General features: G+C 41.3%; 1 protein-coding gene across 1 annotated transcript in view; it reads right to left on the bottom strand.

Annotated features, from left to right (window-relative positions):
- Positions 1-25,384, bottom strand: part of AGPS (alkylglycerone phosphate synthase) — a 282,972-nt gene that overhangs the window by 114,021 nt on the left and 143,567 nt on the right. Inside the window, exons 10-11 of the mRNA XM_089690442.1 lie at positions 24,378-24,486; positions 17,734-17,861 (exon numbers count right to left, since the gene is read on the bottom strand). Coding sequence (XP_089546568.1) covers positions 17,734-17,861; positions 24,378-24,486 — 237 coding nt within the window. The remainder of the gene's footprint in view (positions 1-17,733; positions 17,862-24,377; positions 24,487-25,384) is intronic.

Raw genomic sequence — 25,384 nt, forward strand, 5'->3', positions numbered from 1 at the left:
CTGAACAAGCCTTGCTAGGCCAACTTTACCCAAGGCTTTTCTGGATAGTACCGATAGTTTGAATCGCCTGCCCTATTTATATATCTTCAGATAGACTGGCAGTAAGATTTCACCATCACCAGATTATAGTGAACCTCACTCTCTGCCAGCTGAACTCCCCAACTAACTGTGTACTCCAAATTATCTGTGGAAGGGGATGGTGGGGGCTGGTGGGAAAATAACATATCCTTGCCATCCTCATGAAGGCTAAGTGTAACTAAACATGCCGTTTGTAACATCCACCCACTGAAGTGTCCAAGAGATGTAAAAAAAAAAAACAGCAACCACAACTGAAACATCAATTCTGAGTGGTGCTGAGTTTTAACACTTTGAGTTACCCATTACCTACAATTTGTCATGATTTAGCCAACTACTGAATCAATCTGAATAATAAAATCTTTTTCATCCATGGACCATTATTAATGCTTTGATCTAAAGACAAGGCAAGTTTGGAAATCTAAATCAAATTTCAGTCCATTTTCAGAGGGAAGTGAGCTGCATAAAAGCAGAAAGCTGGAACGGTCCTCTTCATCTGCCCAGTCTGTGCTTTTATATTTTTAACATATAAAGCAAATACATGTTTATCAGCACTATCAAAGCTCTTCTTTCATTAATGCTCTTGGGCCATTCATCAATGTCAGAGCGGCTTGGGAACAACGGTGGGAAGAAACGTTTATCTGCAATCAACGTCCAAGCAATTAATCATCTAACGGTACGCCCTTTTTTTCCTCTGTTTTGGTTAGAGATCAACCCTTTATTTCATTTAATTCTGTGCTACTGAGAAAAATATGCTCTTTGTAAGAAACACGCTTTTCTAATGCTTCTATATAATAAACTGCTCAAACAGAATAAAAACCCAATTTATTTTAATCTTATTTCTTGCATGTCAGTGCAAAATGTGGTCTACACAGAGTAGGCTTACTAAACAAAAGTGTGATCTGATTGGCTTCTGTGGGTTTCAGCAACCAATCAGATTTCAGATTGCTACAGTCAGCCCAAGTAAGGCTTAATTTAAGCAGGTAATGGTTTGCGCTTTTAATTGTGCTTTGCACAATTATATCAAACACCACCTTTTGTTACCATGCAGAGATAGAGCTGCCAAGCAATACAACATGCAGTCCTACCAAATATACACTGCTCAAAAAAATTAAAGGAACACTTTTTAATCAGAGTATAGCATCAAGTCAATTAAACTCCTGCTATATTGATCTGGTCAGTAAAGTAGCAGAGGGGGTTGTCAATCAGTTTCAGCTGCTTTGGTGATAATGAAATTAAAAACAGGTGCACTAGATGGGCAACAATGAGACGACCTCCAAAACAGGAATGATTTTATAGGTGGAGGTCACTAACATTTTTTTCCCTAATCATCTTTTCCTAACGCTTTTTCACTAGTTTTGCATTTGGCTAGGGACAGTATCACTACTGGTAGCAAGAGGCGATACCTGGACCCTACAGAAGTTGCACAGGCAGTCCAACTCCTCCAGGATGGAATATCAATATGTGCCATTGCCAGAAGGTTTGTGGAGTCTCCCAGCACAGTCTCAGGAGTATGGAGGAGATTCCTGGAGACAGGCAGTTACACTAGGATAGCTGGAAAGGGCCATAGAAGGTCCTTAACCCATCAGCACGACCGGTATCTGCTCCTTTGTGCAAGGAGGAACAGGATGAGCACTGCTAGAGCCCTACAAAATGACCTCCAGCAGTCCACTGGTGTGAATGTCTCTGACCAGACAATCGGAAACAGACTTCATGAGGCTGGCTTGAGGGCCAAACATCCTCTAGTGGGCCTTGTGCTCACTGCCTGGCACCAAAGAGCTTGATTGGTATTTGCCAATGAACACCAAAATTGGTAGGTCAGTCACTGGTGCCCTGTGCTTTCCACAGATGAGAGCAGGTTCACCCTGAGCACATGCGAAAGACTTGAAAGGGTCTGGAGAAGCCATGGAGAGCGTTATGCTGCTTGTAACATCGTACAGCATGACCGTTTTGGTGGTGGGTCAGTGATGGTCCATGGAGAGACGTACAGACCTCTACAGGCTACACAATGCACCCTGACTGCCACTGGGTATCGGGATGAAATCCTTGGACTCATTGTCAGACCCTACGCTGGTGCAGTGTGTCGTGGGTTCCTCCTGGTGCACGACAATGCCCGGCCACAAGTGGTGAGAGTATGCAGGCAGTTCTGGAGGATGAAGGAATTGATACCATTGAATGGCCCCCACGCTCACCTGACCTAAATCCAATAGAACACCTCTAGGATATAATGTTTTGGTCCATCCAACGCTGACATGTTGCACCTCAGACTGTCCAGAATCTCAGTGATGCCCTGGTCTAGATCTAGAAGGAAATACCCCAGGACACCATCCATCCTCTCATTAGGAGCATGCCCCGACGTTGTCAGGCATGCATACAAGCATATGGGGGCAATACAAACTACTGAGTACCATTTTGACTTGCTGCAATGAAATTTCAGCAAAATGGACTAGCGTGCTGCATCATTTTTTCACTTTTCGGGGTGTCTTTGAAATCAGTCCTCTGTAGGTTGATAATTGTCATTTCCATCAAATGATGGGGCATCCTTACGTTCCTAACACATTACCCAGTCCATATCAGTAGAGATACCCAGCATGATATTTGTCCCCATTGAGATCTGATGTGTTTTCAAAGTGTTCCTTTGATTTTTTTGAGCATTGTACTTCCTTTTCTGCACAGCCCCCGAATCCCTGCAGCGTATTAACTGATTGGCTATACAGCAAAAGGCAAATTTACAATCTTAAGTGTGATTTGTTAGACAGACACAAAACCAAAGACAAGGCTTTACTTTTCTTTTCATGTTTTTTTATTTTTGGAGGCCCTGGAATGATTGCAAATGCGAAGTACATTTTTGCTTCTTCAAAGTAAAAAAAAAAACAAAAAAAAAACAAAAACAAAAAAAGATGGACAAACATGAGAAAAGAAGCTAACAACCGGAATGTCTCTAACTCCAGTGGTGTGATTGCACCGTATTTGTCCACCTTTCCATATAAAAGTGTGTGACCTAATCTGAACAATTTGGATTTCTAGTATCCCTGCTAAGTCTCTGCATTCATAGAGGATGGAAGGGAATGACCAAATGAACAATATACTGTATACACACACAGACCGTAATTTCACCACTAAACTAACCACCCTATTTAAAATATGAACCAATACTGACAAATGCAAAAGTAATTCCAGACAATTAGTAGGTAACCTTTAATGATATCCAGGAAACACAAACTGTGCAAGCCAGAAAACACACTCAATTTATCTTAAGTGGTTATTTCCATAATCTACTGCGGATTATTTCACATATAGACGTGTGTACCTGTTGGATGGCTTCAAGAAATTTAGTAGTGATACACAGAGACATAATACTCTCTGTACGTGAGAGACAGCAAGAAGTCTACGATCAGTTTTGGTACATGCAAACCCTAACTAAATGACAGTTTGCTAAAGCATTGCGTATCATAAAACAACGGTCTTTTTTTTATAAAGTACTTGGTGGAACATGTAAACTTAAAAAGAGGAATACAACCAAAGCTTGGGGTGGCAAAGTAGACAGCGGTGACTGACAGTTACCGCACTCTGCTCCGAGTGGGAGGGAGAACTAAGCGATCAGCGGTGTCTGATGGCTCAGTTCTCACCTTTAGAGCCAGCGGGGGACAAATACAGCATTGGATTTATACTGCATCCACCTAGGTAAAGTATGATTAAAAAAAAAAAAAAAAACATACCGTATTTGCCGGCGTACAAGACGACTTTTTACCCCTTGAAAATCTTCTCAAACGTCGGGGGTCATTTTATACGCCGGTATACGGCATACTGACACTTTTTAGGGGGGCGGTGCCGCCGCCGCCCCCCCCCCCTTCTAACGGAAGTACAGGGGTGGGCAGGGGCTGTTTCTTACCTGGCTCCGGTCCCACGACGATCCGGTCCAGGAAGTGCGGCTGCTCCTTCAGTTCGGCCACTGGATGCTCGCGCGTCTGCTCGGCTTCGCCTCCTCACCGGTGATTGGCCGCCAGAACTGTAGCTCAGGAAAGGCACACAGGCGGCCAATCACCGGCGAGGGAGCGGAGCCGAGCGGCCCCGCGAAAATCGAATGCAGGAGCAGCAGGTAAGTGTTCAGTGTAGAGGTGCTGCTGCAACCACATATGCTGGCTGCAGCAGCACCATACTAGAATAGGGTCACAAGTGTAATTGGTGTCAGTGGGAGGAATAGTGCCCCATCATTGGTGTCACTGATACCAATCATGGAGCACTATTCCTCCCACTGACACCAATGATGGGGCACTATTCCTCCCACTGATACCAATGATGGGGCACTATTCCTCCCACTGACACCAACGATGGGGCACAATTCCTCCCCCCCACTGACAACGATGGGGCACTATTCCCCCCCCCCCACTGACACCAATGATGGGGCACTATTCCACCCCCCACTGACACCAATGATGGGGCACTATTCCACTCCCCACTGACACCAATGATGGGACACCATTCCTCCCACTGACACCAATGATGGGGCACTATTCCCCCCACTGATACCAATGATGGGGCACTATTCCTGCCACTGATACCAATGATGGGGCACTATTCCTGCCACTGATACCAATGATGGGGCACTATTCCTGCCACTGATACCAATGATGGGGCACCTATTCCCCCCACTGATACTAATGATGGGGCACTATTCCTGCCACTGATACCAATGATGGGGCACTATTCCTGCCACTAATACCAATGATGGGGCACTATTCCTCCCACTGACACCGATGATGGGGCACTATTCCTCCCACTGGTGTGCATTGGAAGAGGGGTAGTCTTATACGGAGAGTATAGCCCAAACACTACATTTTAGCAGGAAAAGTAGGGGGTCGTCTTATACGCCCAGCCGTCTTATACGCCGGCAAATACGGTACTTTAAAATTGCCTTTGCGATTACATTAAACACATTAAAGTGGTATTAAACCCAAAAGCAAGCATTATATTGCAGCTTACCATTTCATGTGATGGCTGTATACATTTTCTTTTGTAGGCTTGCTTTTTTCTGTTTTCACCAAGTGATCCAGCCAGCAAGTCTGGTTTTTTTTAAGAGCACAAGCTCTCCATGTGAATGTATCAGTTTACTATCAGGGGTGCTTACAATCATTGGCTTTTATTTATGTAAAACCTTTATGCCAAAAGAAAAAATAGCTGTTTGCTGTAATTGCTTATTAAGTATAAGCTTAGTGTATTTAAATATGCTGATCCAAGTAACACTCCCCTCCCCCAGACTTACAGTGCTGTTGTCCAAAGGTGTACCCTGTGCTCCTTCATCCAGAGTGGAGGAACTCTAATGATGTGTTACTGGACAGATCACTAGGTGAAATCAGATGGGGAAAAAAAAGCCTAAGGAAAAAAAAAAACTGATGCAGCCACCCAATGACTGGAAAGCTGCATTATATTATTTTTGGTGTTAAGGCCGATATAAAATTTCAGCAATTGAATTTACATCTACTTTAAACACAGGGGATCCCAGATTACCAAATTATTGATAAAGAGGAGAAGAGTACAGCAACCTTGAGAGCAAAATAGATCATAATTTTCAGTTTTGACAGAGGTGTACATTTTGGTCTCATTCACATTATGCATTAACGCACATGCAATTATCATTAAGGATGTGCTGTCAGTGCAATATAACGCAGAGAATAACAGAAATAACTTCTTTTTTTTTTTTTAAATCACAGTGCGGCCCTGCAGTGCGGGTACATTGGGCGCTACTGTAAAAGAGCATTCAGGTGCTAATTAAAATGAATGGCATTGCAACACAAGGTTGAGGTGCACTGTGGCTGAAGTATGAATGGGCCCTAAATGTATCAGTCCATACCACCAGGAGACATAAGATTCTGCTACCAATGAAAGTCTCAGAAAACTTAAACGTCAGCTGCAGTTTCATACAGCCCTGTAGGCTACCTGATCTCTCCATTCCCAGTCATTTATCCTGTGCATGGGCTCCTTTAGCATTCCAACCCCATCTTAGGTCATTTTCTGAGTGTGCTAAGCACACAGATTAGGTTTAGGTTAGGGACGACAGGCACAACCAAACAGATAAAGATCATACCATTTAAGCCACGTAGTTAGGTGCTCCGTAGAGTCTAAAAAAGGTCAGTAAGGCAGAGTGTTTCCTGGCAAACCTAATATATATATTTTAAAAAATCAATGTAAACTAAAACATTTTTGATATCCATCCTGTTGGCAAAACCTTCACTGTGAAAAATCACTATAAAAAGCAAATCAAATCTCAAGTTCATTGTTTTAAAAAGACAGCCCAACTATCGCTCATGTCTGTGGTCAGCTTCAATCATCACTGCCATACTTCAATTGTTGGTTTTCTTCCCTCGAGAAGAATTAACATGGGCATGCAGGACAAAAACTTCTCTGTAATCATATTGCCTCTAAAATTGTATTTTCCAAACACATACTGTGCATCCTCGCCTGTTTGACCCTTGGCTGGTGTTATGCAGAAAGACCGCCATTTTGGATACAAGGTTCAATGACACTGCAAGACAGATGTGCTCTGGAATGACAGAGAAGAATGACTAGCAAAGCCCAAGGCATTACTCTGTACGTCTCACGTCCCCAACTATCAGTCAGAGGGAAAGCAGATGGCCTGCCGTGTAATTGATTTATTTTGCTATCCATTGATATGCCAAATTTACGGATTAGAATTTGATCAGTGTTATGCCTTGCAATGGCCAATCAACAGAAGGTTACATCAAACATGTTTGCTGGCCGTCTGTGTCCCTTTCCATATGGATCTAAAACTATGAAGGTTCAAAAAAGGTTCCCTTAACACAGAATACAAGATGATCCAATAAGAAAAGACAAATGCAACATCCACAAATCCATGGGTTTGAAATTCAATGCAGTGTAGGATTTTGGAGTACAGCCAAACAGGGCAGAGTATATGCTCTTTTACCCAGACATTAAAACAGGGCTGAACAAATCTCAGATTTACAGCTAAATAATATAAAAAGGCAACTTACCGTTTTCCACCATCGCTATTCCCAATGGAGATAGTCACTGGTTCCTTAAAGATACCAGTTTTTATATCACACCAACTTGCATCAGAACATTATGATCACCCTAACCCAATATGGCAGATTGATGACTTCCGGTTATGGTGGAAGTGATGTCACCTGCCGAGGGAGGGGATTTCAATGGAGGGAATATATAAAATAGCAGGAATATGCTTTGCTGCATTCTTTCCCCTTCCCTACCTGAAGAAACAGGTGGGTATTTGTGAATACACTTGGGAGTTTATTTATAGACCGCTGAATATAAGGGCTGTTTAGTACTAATTTTGGTATAAAGCTGTCACTATTATTGTTTATGATTCAATAGTGGGGCATTCTTAAATACGGTTTTGATATATGGGTACTCTAGAGACATATAATACATGTAGTTACATCTTAGTTTAGGAGGGGCCCTAAAGGCCAGATGTACTGTATGTATTACAATGACAATGTGAAATGGATAGGAATGGTTCAATTGCTTAGATATTGAAACTGGCATCCCTGAATGTTCTACGTTGTGGTATACAGCTATATACCGGTAGTCTTTGTCCTCCAAGGATTACACACCACCTACTGTGGGGCAAAAGAAAGGCAGCTTACAGAACGGTACATATTCCTTTTATATTGAAGGGCTATTCCGTGAGACCCCACTGAGTGGTATGTACTGTATATTTACCATTATATTTTATGTCTCCCATAGGTTGTCTACACTTTTTCTCCTAGCTCTCCTCTCAGGGGAGGTTTGATGTGGTGGTCCCCAGGCTCATGACCATATTATTCATAAAAATAGAATTACACAGTATATTGCATAAATCATGTGTTGTTATATCATCTTATTGGATGAACTCTTACAAAGGATTTTTTTTTAAGATTATTTAAAGAGCCTGAGAAAGTGGGATATTAGGAACCCACAAAATGCAGGCAATGACCATTTAGACCCACCCTGCTATTGCCTATTTAATCTCTGATATCACTTGGGTGAATGCAATCAAAAACACCATCACTTTATAGTATGGCAGGAAAGTCAATGAACTACTGTGAAACCATTCATTAGGTTTTAATGTGCATTCACAAATACACGTTTGCCCAAATGTAGTTAAAATGAGTACCAAGATGGCCGCCGCTCCTCGGTACCAGCAGTGTGACGTCAGCAGTAAGGCTCCACCCCTGAAGACATGCTGTCGCATGAAACGCATTGGGTAGAGCCTTATTGGGTGGAGCGGTTGCCATCTTGGTACGCATTTTAACTACATTTGATTTTGCATACTCTATGTGGATGATACCTTTTAATGTAATTTACATGTGATATAATAAATACTACACCAAAAAAGCACCTTTCTGGCTCCTGTGGCTGAGCTAATTCCTCCCCAGGACCACAAGATATCTGCCCCTATGGATGGATGGAGTCGCATGACTAGACCCGGAGCTGTCAGTATACCACTGCACCCCCAGATGTGTGATAATAACCAATGCGCATTAATACTTTCCGTCTCGTGAGTGTACATCCATCCCAAGGGTGGATTCCTTTCACAAATTCCTGCACATCTGTTTTTTACGAATAACCGCACATGCTAACGAGAGCACTTTGAATTAATATCCTTCCACAAAGAACATTAGCAGTATTTACTATCCGCTGTATGAACTTTTCACAGTTTGTCACTACTTATAGAGTGAGACACTCAGTTGCACTTTTGATGCACTTTTCTGCAATTTATTCATTTATTTATTGATGTCATATGCGTTTATAACATTGGACATGCGTTTATAGCGCTGCACTAAATCTCTGACATTTGAATTTGGGACTGTTGCTGATATCCTGAGTGCTAGCTGCTATTTTATGATCTTGAATTTGCATTATTTTAGTATTTTACCAGCGCTCGCTTTTATTCTTTTTAAACATTAATAATCTAGTGTCATGCTGTCTGCACCTGTGCATGAATGTCCCATAGACTAGAACTGGACATTGTTCATGTAGCACAAGTATGGGGCATTGAAGTATATGGAGAGTTAGTATATACTGTAAACAGTCTGTTGCTAGATTTTTTTATTGGTTGGGCTGGGGGGAGGCATCATAGCTTACGGTTTTAAGGGAGCTATGGAGGGGGGCTGAGGGGATTTTTAAAAATAAGAGAGCTTGTACATTAATGTGGTTGTAAACATCAGACATGAAATATGAAAAAAAAACATATCCCTCTATAGTGTGCGCTTATCTCAATCCAGAGCACCAAGTGTAATTTCTGTCCACTGCCTTGTTCCTTTGCTATAAGCATGAACCACTTCTGATGCGGTTTCCTGACACAAAAAGCAAAATGGTGACGGGGAGGGCAGATTTGTTCCTGTGTGCTGTGTGAAGGGGGGAGTGTCCCTTCGCTCCAATCAGCTCTCAGAGTTCTCACTGATGTAACGTCAGCTCTCTGCCCCCTGCTTTTCAGAGCTGAGAGATCCTGTGTAAATTCTGCACTTTAAATGGATGTAGGGGAAATACGGTTATAGATAAACAGGTACAACGTATGAAGGAAGATTTGTTTCATCTCTGTGTATGACCTGAGGCCATTTACCTCACTGGGCATATGTGAGGGATTACAATCACTATGAATGAAAAAAAAAAAAAACCTTGCATAGCAACAATAAAGTCCACTGAATTCATCAGCTGTAAGCCCACAAATACTGGTTGAACGCATATGGAATGGATACTTCTAAGGTGCTTAAGTGGTTTTCTTTGGCTCTCATAAAAGAGTTACCATTACAACTGTTCTGTGCGCAAAATGGTTTCCACTGTGATAGGCCACAGTAAACCGTACTTTGAAAAAAAGCTATACAGGAAGGCCGGTGGTGGGCAAAATACTGCATACTTTATTGGATAACAAAATACTTTAGGGAACTATTAATTTTCTCTCTCTCAGCAAAGAGTCCAAACAAACTCCTGGGTTACTGGCAAGAATTTCATTTCTTTCTCATGTTTTAATTAAACGCAGGAACAGACTCTTTCTTAAGATAAAGTTAAATAAGCTTTGAACATTACCAAGCGGATCTTGGCTGTAATTTTAAGGCATGTTCCTACCAAAGAAAACACGAATAAAAAAGGCTCTGTTTATAGAAAACTTTCAAGAGAAACAAATGTAGAACAAAAGAAACTAGCATTAGCCAGAACTGGACATAATAGGCCTTGGCATGCATAAATAATTCAAAGTCAACATTTATTGCAAAGTAATTTCCATTATGGTCCAAAAAGTCCAACAATTTGCACTAGTAGGAGTCACAAAGCTTGTTTATTAAAGTGTCTGAAATAATAACAGTTTGTACAACCCCCAAATACCCAGATTTATTGTGGATGTTAGGATAGCATGAGACAAGGTTAGAGTTTGTTAGGGTTTTTTTGTACTGTCCATGTCCCAGTTTAGGAAATTTACTTCACTTCCAGTGATTGTGGTCACCAGGCAACCCACTGATGAAAATGGTTTCAATGAGTACAGCAAGCAATATTGTTGAAATATTAATTTAATGCTTTTAATGAGTAATGGAGTTTGGCTGCTTTTATGATGAACTCTGGGCTCTTCCTTGCACTAACTGCTGGCGCTAAAAAAAAAAAATTCTAAATGCCTTAAATTCATGGTTACATGATGCTCCAATCCCAAGTACTTTCTTCTTTTGTATACAGGAGGCAGGGTCCCTCTTGGGGCATCTATGTCAATGCCTGTGTGATGTTCGCACTTCCTTTTAGTTATCCAGTATCATGATCAGCTCAGGATCCATAAGAGGAGTCTCAGCGGAGAAATTAGTAAAAGGGAATCAGTTGGCACATCTATACTGTAGGATTACCTTTGGATCGAATCTCGGTCTTGGTCGCTTAACAAGTGGGAGGCACATATGCAAACTGTTGTAATTCTTACACCGTTCACCTGATTTGGATGTAAATACCCTCAAATTAAAGCTGACAGTCTGCAGTTAAAGCACATCTTGTTTGTTTCATTTCAAATCCATTGTGGTGGTGTATAGAGCCAAAAATGTTAGAATTGTGTCGATGTCCCAACATTTATGGACCTGACTGTAGCTCTACACAGAGTTCACTATATGAATCACTGATGTATTTATACATGCTGATCATATACCGCCTTAATCTCCTCTTCTCAAGAGAGAATAATTTCAGTTCCTCTAATCTTTCCTCATAGCTGAGCTCCTCCATGCCTCGTATCAGTTTTGTTGCTCTTCTCTGTACTTTCTCAAGTTCCCCAATGTTCTTTTTGTGAATTGGTGCCCAAAACTGAACTGCATATTCCAGATGGAACACAGACTGCTTGCAGAATACTTGTACTGCCTACAAGCCTGATCTCCATCACATCTGTAATAAATTACCTAGGAGTGAAATTATTTTTCAATTTCTTCCATGTCATGAAACGGCATAGGGTTTATGTTATGAGGTCAATTTGAGGCAAACAGTACTTTGTGGAGTTGTGCAGTATTTGATTAAATACAAAATCCTCTGAATGTGAAGGTGTTAATCCAGACAATAACTATACAAAATGGACCACTTATCTAGAAGTCTGCAATGAGTAAAAGCCCTGCAGCTGGTCAGGATGTTATATAGCTGCCATGACTTTGTGAACAGTTCAGCATCAGTGACAATTTTACAACTGTTCCCAAGTTGGATCTGTGTCTGTAGCACACTCTAAGGGCTTTAAATCCAGGTTGGACAAACCTATAAATCTAGTTGTTATTGGCTGTGCTGCTAAGTTCAGAACCCTTCCAGTGACTTTATTTACTTACTCTAACTGCACCCCCTACTTAAATTAATTTAATACCTGCCTAATTTTGTTTTATCCTTCTGAATCCACAGATCAGCACTCTAACCTCTCTAAACACTCTGGTTAATTAATGTGCTGTTACGAGCGTTTTTTTCCCCCAATAATAAATTATCTCTCTGTCATAAACATTGAAGGCTGCAGCAATTCCAAGCTGAAACACAATGCATGTATTACAATGTTAGCCATATAAGGGAATATGCACTAACTTTTTTTTTTCTATAAATGTGCAAATTTAAAATTATTTAACCTGCAGTCAGGCAATCACCTCTAGGATTACTGCCTGCGTCTGAAATGGCACGATCAGTTTTGATTATTATTATACAGGATTTCTATAGCACCAACAGTTTACGCAGCACTTTACAACAGGAGGGTAGACAGTAAAGTTACAATACAATTAAATATAGTCGAAATCAGAGGATCCTGCTCATTAGAACTTAACATTAGGAAGGGAGGGTCAAGAGATACAAAAAGGTAACAACTGTGCGGGATGGAACTGATGGAGAAAATAAATGTACAGTTAGGTGGATAGGCATCTCTGAAAGAATGGTTTTCAGGGATTGTCTAAAAGTGGACAGAGTAGGAGATAGTCAGATTTGGGTAGGGAGTTCCACAGGATGGGGAAGGCTCAGAAGTCTTGGAGGCAAGCAAGGGAGGAGGTGACCAAGGAGCTATATACAGTGGAAAGAAACATGATACAAACATAATAAATTGAGTTGCAGTTCAGTGAGTAAAATAAGTATTTGATCCCCAAGGAAAACATGACTTAATACTTGGTGGAGAAACCTTTGTTGGCAGGCACAGAGGTAAGACGTTTCTTGTAGTTGGTTACCCGGTTTGTACATATCTCAGGAGGGATTTTGGTCCACTCTTCTTTACAGATCTTCTCTAAATCCTTAAGGTTTCTTGGATGTTGCTTAGCAACTCAAAGTTTCGCCTTCCTCCATAAATGTTATATAGGATTAAGGTCTGGAGACTGGCTAGGCCACTCCATGACCTTAATGTGCTTTTTCTTGAGCCATTCCATTGTTGCCTTGGCGGTATGTTTTGGGTCATTGTCAGGCTGGAAGAGTCATCCACAACCCATGTTCAGTGTTCTGGGTGAGGGAAGAAGGTTTTTATCCAAGATTTTACAATACATGCCCCTCAATGTGGCACAATCGGCCTGTAGCAGAGAAAAAGCCTCAAAGAATAATGTTTCCACTTCCGTGCTTGACTGTAGGGATGGTGTTCTTAGGGTCATAGTCAGCATTTTTCTTCCTCCAAACATGGCGAGTCGAGTTAATGCCAAAGAGCTCAATTTTGATCTCACCTGACCACATCACTTTCTCCCAATCCTTCTCTGAATCATTTAGATGTTCATTGGTAAACTTTAGATGGGCCTGTACATGTGCCTTCTTGAGGAGGGGGACCTTGAAGGTACTGCAGGATTTCAGTAAATGACGGCGTATTGCGTTACCAATGCTTTTTGAGGACTATGGTCCCAACTGCCTTGAGATCATTCACAAGCTCCTCCCGTGTAGTTCTGGGCTGATCCCTCGCTTTTCTCATGATCATCCTTACCCCAAGAGGCAAAATCCTGCATGGAGCTCCAGACCGAGGGCGATTGATGGTTATTTTGTATTTCTTCCATTTGCAAATAATTGCTCTAACAGTTGTCTCCTTTTCACCAAGCTTCTTGCTGATGGTCTTGTAGCTCACTCCAGCCTTGTGCAGGGCTACAATCTTGTCCCTGACATCCTTTGACAGCTCTTTGGTCTTGCCCATGGTGGTGCCCAAGAGAGATTCTGTGGACAGATGTCTTTTATACACATATCGAGTTGTTATTAAGAGCACCTTCTTAAATTGACAGGACTAATCTGTGTACCACATGAGCACAACCAGTCTGTGGGAGCCAGAATTATTGTTGGTTGGTAAGGGATCAAATACTTATTTTACTCACTGAACTGCAACTCAATCTATAACATTTGTATCATGTGTTTTTTCAGGGTTTCTGGTTGATATTCTGTCTATCATTTAAAATACACCTATGATAAGAATTATAGACCTTTCATTTCTCTGTAAGTGGGCAAACTTACAAAACCTGCAAAGAATCAAATAATTATTTTCCCCAATGTAGCAGGAGGTCTTGGGAGGAACGAAAATAATGATTTGGTTGGTATTTTGAGACTAGGTTAGCGATGTAGCTTGAGGTCACGTTGTGGATGGCTTTGTAAGTTATTGTTAGTATTTTAAACTTAATTTGTCGAGTGAGGGAAAGCCAGTGAAGGGATTGGCAGAGAGGAGTAGCAGATACTGAACAGTTGGTAAGGTGGACGAGTCTGGCAGTCAGGATAGGCTGAAGGGAGGATAGCCTATATAAAAGACATTCCAATGAGAAGGAAGTTGCAGTAGTCGAGGTGATAGAATACCAGGGAGTGAATCAGAAGCTTTGTGGTATCATTGGTTAGGAAGGGGAGTATTTTGGAGATGCTGCAGAGGTTGAGGCGGCAAGCTTTGGACAGTGATTGGATGTGGGCCTGAAAGGATAGTTAAAAGTCCGGGATAACTCCTAGGACCTTGGTAGGCGGAGACAGTTTGATGGTTGTTCCATTAATCTCGACAGTGAAGTCAGGGGAAGAGGCATGTGGGGAGGAAATATTATGAGCTCGGATTGGAATAGATTGAGTTTGAAGAAGTGGTGTGACATCCAGACTGATATATCTGTTAGTAAATTATTGATGTGTGTGGAGACTGATGGAGTGAGCTGAGGGGTAGAGAGATAGATTTGGGTATCATCAGTGAAGAAATGGTATTGGAAGCCATGGGATGAGGACATAGCATGACATGGTGATGTTAAGTATACCAAGAGCAAATTATAGTTGCTGCAATTTGATTGGTATGATTAGTTTTGTCCCATCATGTGACATTGGTTAGAAAATTGGAAGCTGATCTCAAACAGAATACTTGTATTTGGAGAAATAGGTATATGGCTAACTGACAACATAAGAGCAAGCCATCTAAAATTGAATTCTACAGGTAAGGTAAAATAAAGGTAACATTTAAGGAAAGACATCACCACTCATCACAATTGGAGAAGCAGATGGGTGGAGCTGGGAAAAAAGGTCCAGGGTGAGTATATTAAAGCAAACTAGGGGCTGATGTATTGTAAATTTTATATATTTCACAGATCACAAACAATTAAAAACGTGCATACCATCGTTCTCATCAAAGGACTTGCAAACCTATTCAACTAGTCTTATATAGATATCTCTACCACACTTTTAAAAGAGCAAAACTGGAGATGACAGGACACTGCTCAGCTGAACATGGTATCACCATTTGTCAGCATGGTGACAGAAGTATGTAAATCAGAGCTCCTAAATAGAGTAACAAAACATCTGGCACATGTGTATTTGACTGGAGTTCTTGTTAAAACTCAACCCTGTCTTGGCCGCAGACGTCAATCACCGGGTCCCGGCCGGTGATTACCGACAATCACCGACGGGGAAGAAGACTGTTTTGTTTATAAACAGTATTCTCCCGTCAGCTCGGGCACACTGCTCAGGATGTCAGCACAGCCATCCCGATCAGTGTGCTTACAGTGAAGCACACCCCGCCCCCTAGTAAAAAACACTACCTACACACAGTTAGCCCTTTGATCACCCCTCACATTAACCCCTTTCTACCCAGTATCATTAGTACAGTGTCAGTGATGTTTTTTAGCACTGATCACTGTATTGGTGTCACTGAGGATGTCAATGACACCAAGTTAGTTCCCCCCAGTGTCAGAATGCCCACCGTAGTCCTGCTAAAGTCGCTGATCACCGCCATTACTAGTAGGAAAAAAGAAAATCCTAGTATCTATACTGCCATTTGTAAACGTTATAGCTTTCACGTAAACCAATTCATTTACACATGTTGGGATTTTTTTTTTTTTTTTTAGCAAAGACATGTAGCAGAATACATTTTGGCCTAAATGTATGATGAAATTAGCTTTTTTTATTTTTTTACTTGACATGTTTAATAGCAAAAAGTCCACAATATTTTTTTCTCAAAATTGTTGCTTATTGCGAAGAAAAAAACAACAAAAAAAACGCACAAGTGATCAAATAGCACCGAAAGAAAGCTCAATTTGTGGGGAAAAAAAGGACGTAAATTTCATCTAGGTGCGGTGTTGTATGACCGCACAATTGTCAGTTAAAGTAACGCAGAGCCGTTAGGCAAAAAAATGGCCTGGTCAGGAAGGGGGGGTAAATCCTCTGGAGGGCAAGTGGTTAAACATGCACTAATAATTTCAACACCATAATTAAAAACAAGGGACAGGGATGTGCGGTACAGTGTGGGCGGGTGGGTAATCAGACTTTGGGGATTTTGTTTTCTTTTATCAGGTCAGGTTTTAAATCTGAAAGCTTTAGTTGCATTACTTACCTGAAATGAAGTATGTTCCATGATATGCAGGCTGCTGAATTCTGTAGAAATCTTCTCTGCAGAACTGCCCTGTCCTCTTCCTGTGGATGAGCATCCAGTGCTTAGAGGGTTAACAGCTTCGGGTCTCTTAAGATGCACTAAAGATGATCTTTAGACATACCCCCTCTTGCCCTCTTCTCCACTGAGAAAAATATTCGCTGATTACACTGCATATACCCAGATATGTGAGTATCGGAGAGTCTGATCAGTCACAGGATTCTCGCCCCCATTCACAGAAGGTGTTACAAGCAGTGTAACCAATGTATGACCACTTCTCAAAGGAGAGCGTAGGAGGGGGTGTGTTTTCATCAGATTATCATTAGTGCAGCACCCTCAAAGCACTAGAAATTCAGCAGCAGGAAGAAGACAGAGCAGCCCTGCAGTGAAGATTTATACAGAATCCAGCAGCCTGCACATTGTGGGACATCCTTCAATGCAGGCAAGTAATGTAGAGGGGAAAAAAATGGTAACTAAACTTCAGCTTTAAAGTGATTGTAAACCGTTTTTTTAATTAAAAAAAATAAACAGGTTATACTGACCTGCTCCACGCAATGGTTTTGCACAGAGCAGTTTATTACCTCCTCTTCTGGAGTATCCTTAAGATGCTCTTGGCAACTCCTTTTCTGAGTGCTCCCTCAGCAAGCTGTGAACCCAGGGGGCACTCACGCGGGCGTGCTCCTTAGCCACACTGTGTGCTTCCATAGACACATGCAGCATGGCTTTGATATGCCCTCTGCTCCTTCCTCATAGGATATAAAAGGCAGCAGCAGAAGCCAATGGCTCGGGTTGCTGCCAGTCTCTCCTGTGAATGCAGGAAGACAGAGAGTTGGATTGAGAGAGGACTCCAGGAAGTGTTTAGAGATGACTGGGAAGGGGAAAGGCACAGACATTGAAAGGTTTTTTTTTTACCTTAAAGCAGAGAATGCATTAGGATTAGAAAAAAAAACCCCACCTTTTGCCTTTAAAAAAAACGAACCTATTTGTGTGATTGCAGCTTTAAAATTAGCCAAAAAAAAAAAAAAAAAAAAAAAAAAAAAAAGAGTATACATGTATGTCATGTGTTCAAAAAAGTGCCCTTGCAGTTCATGGAGAACAAGCTGCCTGCTGCAGTGGCAGATGAGATTAGTAGGGCTCTCATTCTCAGATTCCTGTGAATAAATGATGCAGCTGTCCAGGTGAAGCCCCGCATAACCGCACTGTTTTTTAAAAAAAACATAAAATAATCGCAAAAATATAAAGTATAGTGAACCCAAATGATGATCACAAAAATGGGAAAGTGAAGCATGGTCAAGAAAATACATTTTTGCATTGTTCTTTTTCTAATTTTAAATTCAAAGCCATCTTCATGCAAATATCATAGGCAAGCTCACCTGTCTTGCAACTTCTCTCAAACAGGCCACACCTTGCTCAAAATTTGGAAAGACCACTGATCCATACTTCTGATATTCTGGAAGAGGCCTGATTTTTATTGTGACTTCTGTAACTACTCCAAGTGTTCCTGTTAAAAAAAATAAAAAAAATGTAAACATACAGTATTTTATACATACCGGTAACATTATTTATAGTTAGAAATGTTCATCTGAATCACACAGCAATTACCCCCTAGCTTGATCTGTCATTGCCACAGTGGTAGTGGGGAGAGCTCATCCTCTGAGGTCCACAGATCTTCAACAACTTAGTAGGGGATCAAACACTTGACACCCCATCAAAAGTGGAAACCCCCATTTTATGAAGGTTGATTGCTGATGCCATGTTATGCTTTGTTCTCCCCATCCATACTTAAAAGAGAAGTATGTCCTTTTTCGTTCTCCCCATTTATACTTACATAGGTGGATGCAGCAACGGTCCGATGCTGCATCTGTCCCCCGCTGGCTCTAAGGGTGAGAACTCAGCGATCACATGATCGCTGATTTCTCACAGCCACTCTGAGCATACAGCGGTGACTGTCAGTGACCGCTGTCTTCTCTGCCCCCCCAATGCTCACTTGAGTGCTAGGCTGTGGAGGGGGAGGGAGTGGCTGGCTCCAGCACTCACCACTTTTCTGAGAGGCTGAGCCAGGTGCCGCTGCTCCCAACTCTGGGGTTTATCCTGACTTTGAAGTCGGAATCTTTCTCCAGCTTGGACAGGCTAAGTGACGTCACCCGACAGCAGGCTTCAGCCCACTGTCGGCTGAAAATGAGTCACAGGAATGCAGAACGAACTGAACTCCTGTGATCCAAAGGAGACGTACAGCCAAAAGAGCTTTGGCTGTACTTCTCCTTTAAATCCTATGCAAAACATTTAATGTATTTCCTCAGCCACATGTTAAGGCAGAACTTTACTCTCTCAATCAAAATTTACTATTTTTACTTCTTTTGATGCTAGCATTAGTAAATAGATGGGAAAGTATATCATTTACTTGTTTTAATTTTTTTTTTTTTTTACATTTTTTAAGTTATGTTCTGGTTTCCAGGACAATGATGTCATACATCCCAGCTGTATTCAGGAGGGGAGGAGAGGTTTCTCAGCACACCTGCCTGCATGCATGGCTGAGCTAAAGGGCAGAAGAATGTGAGGAAGTAAATGCTGCATGAATAATCTGCCCCTGCCGAAGATGGTCACGGCCAGATATGCTAGGTGGTGTCCTTCAAAGTAATTTTTTAGCAAAATAAAGCATGGAGACACATATGGATGTGTTTGCCTTGCATATTAAAAATATGTTAAACAGTGTTTTTTGTTTGTGGTGCTCAGAGTATATACTGATCTACAACTTTAGCTTTAGACCCAGTTCACACCCAAGTAATCTGAAGCACGATTTGAAACATCACCAGAAATGCTTCAAAACTCAACAAAAAGTATTACATTGTATTCAATTGTACTCTTTCACACCTGAGTGTACTGTCATTTAAAGTTTACTGCTCAAAAAAGTACATGAGCTTCTTTTGGCGTAGAGTCATGTGTGCTGGCCCCAACAGACTTCAATGGGAGCACACGAAAAATGAGTGAAACACTAATTTTTTTGGTTTCTATTCTTTCCGTATAAATAGCTTTCTATTGGCTAAAAATAATAATTATAGAACCCTTAAGCATGAAACTCATGCAAAAAAAAAAAAGTAACCAGGATGCTCAGCTCAAGTGTGCACAAACCTTATGCTGGCCTGACAGGGACGATCTTCTGTTAAACAATAGCTAATTACTGCAGGCTGAGATTTGCCAGAACACTGAAAAAAAATCTCTGTACTGACTTGGCCCTTTCCCAAGGAGAAAAGGAAATGAACCTTTTAGCACATGTGCACTGCCAAAGACTGCGCAAAGCCTGATGTTGCGTCAGTTCAAGTGCAGACAAGGCAGATATTGTGCTACTTTTTCTGAGATCTGCCCGTTTATGCAAAGATTCAGTTTGTACCCATCAATGACATTCTGGACCACATATGCCACTAGATCTAGGAGCCCATTCATACTTTTGAAGTATGATAAAGGTTAAGTTCACCTTTTGTAAAGTAAATTAAAAAAAAAAAAACACACACCACAACAAATGCCCATCATTTTTCAGGTTAAAAAATATGCATTTATTACTTTTTTTTACATTGCAGTCTGTAAAGCATTGCACCCGCAATCAGCACTTCAGGGATGCAATGCCAGGATCCTGCAGACTCTCTGTACACTGTCTGCCTGTACGTCCTGTACAGGCAGGCAGTTACTGAAAGGCAGGAAGAACCAATGAACTACGAGAGTGCTCACCAGCAACCTCACAGTTCACTGACAGCTACAAACGATCAGCCACAAGGGCTAATGGTATTTGTAGTCTATTCATTCACAGGAAACTGTGAATGAATGACGTGGCTGTGTGGGCAGAGCACCGCATGGCTGTATGGTTTTCAAATTGTGACAGCAGGTGTGGGGAGAGGATTTCTCCACCTGCTGTCACAGAGAGAGGGGCGCTGATGGAGGATGCACAGGAGTATGCTACACCCTAAATATGAATGTAACATGTGACTTGCTAAAAGTGAACTTATCCTTTAACATGTGCTTTTTTTGTCAAGGCACCTCAACGCATCAAAAAATGCAACAGAACAATACAAAGCACAGAGTTATGTGCCCATTGTGGTATGATATAATGCAGGTGCTTTTTTTTTTTCATTTTGTATATATGCACTGGGATGCAATTGACAATGAATGTTAGCACACCACAACACACAATACTCATGCATTAGGAAAAGCTTGTTAAAATGTACGTGTTACCGCAACGTACAAGTGTGACTGCATCTTAAATGATTGTCATTCCTCCAACTTCCCACAGAACAAAATCCTGAACTTGCATCTTAAATCTCAGCACAATCTCATTTCCTGTAAATTAGATCTGCTTCTCAACTGCCTGTCTTGGTATCACTCGAGAGCAGTTATAAAGAGACAAATTAAAAATTATCACAATAACAGTCAACTTTATTGAGTGCTGTGTACAATTTATATACAACAAATTTCCCATGGAAGAGTATATTACCGGTAGAATTCACAATGATGAATGTGCTGCAGAATGCAAATTAATTTGATATATACATCCACAAATACATACGCTAAGAACCCTATAGAGAAAAAAAAGCAGAGCGTTTTTTCAGCTAAGGCGCAAAATGAACATTTTAAAAAGCAGTGAAGCTGCGGGGTTAAAAGGTTATGGTGACATTATTAAATGTTATCCACAAGGTCAATGGGCAATAAATGCCACCATAACTGTAAGGAGGATTTAAAGGGCTGTGAACATTATAACTACGCTGTAAGATATACAACTGATGTAATTGTATTATACTGCAATATAACTGTCAGTGCTATAAATCTAAACGCTCTGCATTCTTACAAAAAAAAAAAAAAGTATAACAAGTTCAGTTATAGGACTGCTTGGGTTTGGTTTTTTTTTTTCCTTCTTTTAATTCATCACCTCAAAAAGCCTCTTTTGCTATCTATCACAATTATTGGTATGACCTGATTCGTCCTCCTCTAAGGGAAAAGAGATAATGTAATAAAACTGCAGAACATCTACGTTTCCTTAAAGTGTAAACAAGCAACAGCCTAGGAATTCATCATTCTTAGAAAAGCTGCAGAAAAATAATTCAAACCAAGGTTGATCTGGTAATACACAGTGCAAAATTTCATCCGGTTTCTGATGAACCGACCAAAATTCGCTCAGTGGGTGGTCCTATCTGATGCCTCCTGCCTGACATCCCTCGACTGATAAATCACAAGAGCCAGGTAGAAAATTGTTGGTTGAACAGCGGCTGCATCTAATCAGATATTTGAGCCAGCTATCATAACACAATAGCTGCAGCGATTCATCCATATGCCCTCGAAAGAGTAGGGCCCTCTTACCCCTCGTGTGCTGTTCGAAGCTGCTGTAATGTTTCATGTATTGTCCCCCCCTCTATTGTACAGCGCTGAGCAAACCCTTTGGCGCTATATAAACTCAATGTAATGTAATGTAATGTAATATGCGCTGTATGACATAGATGGAGGAATCTTATTTTTTTTTCCTTCAGTCTGCAGGAGAAATGAAAAAATCTGTATACGTATAGCCCGCTCTAGACTATTGTAATGGAAATATTTCCACAAGGGTCTTTAGCCATTTAAGTGGCAGTAAAGGATGCAGGTTTTTTTTTTGTGGGGCGGATTGGGGGCAACAGGTCGGTTATGCCATAATGTGCTATTATGCACAGCATATTAGTACATTATGGCAAACTTACCTGCCAAAGAAGCCCTCCAGCGACAGGCTGCGATGAAGTCACTCCTGCACATGCACACAGGAGTCACACTGTCACGGCACAGACCTGGGGCAGTAGGTGCTGGTTCTGGTTCACTACAATGCATTAGGAAATAGTCGAGTCACCTTTCTTGCCAACCACTGTGGTAAGGCCTTAGTGGTGGAACAGTTTACTATATGCATATTTCAATTTAGTATGTAGTTGATCAGAAAAGGAATTGAATCACCGCACTCCTGGCTATCTATCTATATATATATGTGTGTTGGTATTCAACGTCTGTCATCCATGCCGCCCCTTGAAGACATCGGATGACGAAACGCGTAGGACGCTCCTCGAGACTGTCAGCTGTGATCGCGGTGAGCGAGGCTCGTCCCTGCTTTAGCTTTTTGAGACGGATATTGCTGGTGTCAGTTGGACACCTTTCTTGTGAGTGCATATTTAAGGCTACAATAAAAATTATCTTTGTTTTATTATACTGCACCATGATACTCTTCTTTGAATCCCCGAGCAATTCCAAAGTTATGATGACCATTTGCAGTTAAGGCTGTTCCATGTGTGCTGATTTGGCTGATTGCAGTCTATTGCAATCAGGATACTCCAACAGATCATCGCTCCCAGAGCAATTGCTATTTTTGCTGATTTATAATTTGTTCAGCAAATAGCTCTGGTGAGTTTACCCATTTCATTCGGTGGTGGATTTTGCTACACGGTGTTTTTTCTTGTTTAAGAGATTTTTTATTCACTTATATTGGCGTTTGGACTTCTATATGAATTACGGACATCTATAAATATATTTTCTATTTTATTTATGTATTTATCTGCATTTTCATGTGATTTGGTATTTAGTGCATTCCTTTATATATTTTTTGTCACTCCTGGCTATAGCAACTTTTATTCTTTATTAAGGCGAAACCTAACCGTATCTGAGCACCACAAATTGAAAACATAATTTAATTCAGTTTTAGTAACCAAAGAAAACATATCCATCCAGCTGTGTCTCCGTGCTTTATTTTGTTTAGAAATTATTTTGAAAAACACCTACTTAGCAGTTCTACCTGTGGCCAGGGCAGACGATTCATGTAGCATTTACTTTCTTTAATCCATTTGCCTGTAGCTTAGGCATCTGGGCAGGAGGGTGTGCCAAGCTGAGAAAGCCCCTCCTCCCGTAGAAAAGAAAAAAATGCCCCTGAAAACTCCTGGGATGCAAGAGATCATTTTGGCCTAGGCCAGAAACCAGGAAGCAACAGAAGATATGTAAAAAAAATAAAATAAAAAAAAGTTTAAACCAAGTAAATAGGAATCATAATATACCTGTCAGGACAGGAACGCTGGAATGGACAGGCAGGCCTATTAACAATGTAACGCACTGACTGACGACAACCACCACCCACAGACCGAAGTCCCTCAGGGCGCGGAGTCTAAGTCCCAGGCTGCCCTTCACCAGGGCCCCTGATGGTGGTGATGGACTTGACGCAGCCAGGAACCAGGTCGCGGCCCCCCAGACACCCCAGTTGCGGTAATGGCCGCCGCCAATGGCGTGTAGCTGGTGGAAAGGACAATAGAGTAGTCGGCCGGGCCGGGTCGACAACAACGGGACAAAACGGTACAGGACAGCAGACGAGAATCACAGGTCACGGGCCGGGTTCAGCAACGGAGAGTCAGATCAAAGGAGAATACAAAGAATGGTCGAGTCACAAGCCGAGTCAGATTCCAGGAGAGTCACGAGAGTCAGAACAGAGTTATAGCAACACCAAGACACAAGTGCAAAGAGCATGCGCGGACCACAGGCTTATATGTAATCAGCCACACCCCTCTGGGGGATGGACCTCAGAGACCTGAAGGCATAAAGGATTCCCACCATGCTCTGCAGAAATCCAAGATGGATGCCAGCACATGGAGTAACATAACCTCTGGGAAAAGGTAGGACCTTGACAATACCTTCCTCACCTAATATTGTCCAGTCGCAGGCTGGGGAATGGACAAGACCTATATGTTACTGAACTGCAGCAGATAGAAATCATGTCTTCTGCAAAACTCAGAACTGGATAAAATGAAATACAAATGCTGTAGTGGGTAAAACAGATTGTATATATAAAAAGGTTTTCTATGTATTTCACCATTTGCCTGGTTCCAGCTTTAAAATCAATCATTCAGTTCTGTGCCAATTACAGTTTTACATAATCCTGGTGTTAGCTTGCTCTTGTGTCTTTATCTTTCATTACTTTCTGGATAGCAGATTAGGATAAAACTTCAATATCGGTTTCTAATAAAACACATTTTCATACCTTCAGACCCCATAATGAAATGGTATATATCCGGCCCCGTGGACATTCTTGGCCCCTGGCAGCTTTTTTCCACAATGCCTCTTGGTGTTACCACTTTTAAGTGCACTACCTGCAACACATAAAAAGAAGAGATTGCATTAAAAATTATATTGAAATAGAATAAATGCTAGATTTTTCATCACAGCCTCCATCTTCAGGGTACCTCATCACAAAACTGGACAGATATTTGCAGAATTCAGGAACCCTGCAGTACAATGCAGGTCACAGCAGTCCCTTTTAGGCCACATTCAGACACTTCTAGTGTGTTACCGCATTGCCAATGCACCACAAAACTGGGTTTTACTGCACCAGCACCATTTTTTTTCCAAGGCACTACATGACTAAGCAGAGATACTGCATGCCTGTGCATTGTGATGTGTTAAAAGAATGCAAGTGCATTGTGTGCTAATTATGTGCAAATGTATACCACTGTCAGCTCAAGTGTGTGTGTTGGGATGGGGTGTGTTGGGGTAGGGTGGGGTAATGGTGTAGCAGTGAAAACACAACTGCCTAATTTACCACCCCCAGCTGTGTAAATGAGCCCTTTTAGGAGCTGTGGATAAATTCATTTTCAAAGTTCACAACAGAGTCAATGAATTCGTAGCTTTTACTATTACTTATTGCAGAAAAAAAAAGAAAAAAATTAAATGAACTTTACAGGCAACTTTGTTATCTCTAAAAATGTATTCCTTCAAAGTACCTGCAGTTAGGGAGGTCAAGAATTGCTTGTTTTAGAGCACTTTTGTTGTTTGTTATGAATATGTAAATACTATAGAGCCCATTTATATCTTTGTGCTGCAGTAACACATGTGCAACTACAATATATGGTTCATGCACTGATGAGTTGCAGTGCTAATCATTTTAAATGGTACCCTGATGCACTAAGGCAGTGTTTCTCAACTCCAGTCCTCATGGACCCCCAACAGGTCATGTTTTCAGGATTTCCATTATTTTGCACAGGTGATTTG

The sequence above is a fragment of the Staurois parvus genome, unplaced genomic scaffold (genome assembly GCF_062004578.1).
Source record: "Staurois parvus isolate SC_StPar_1 unplaced genomic scaffold, SC_StPar_1.0 ptg000530l, whole genome shotgun sequence".
NCBI lineage: Eukaryota > Metazoa > Chordata > Amphibia > Anura > Ranidae > Staurois > Staurois parvus.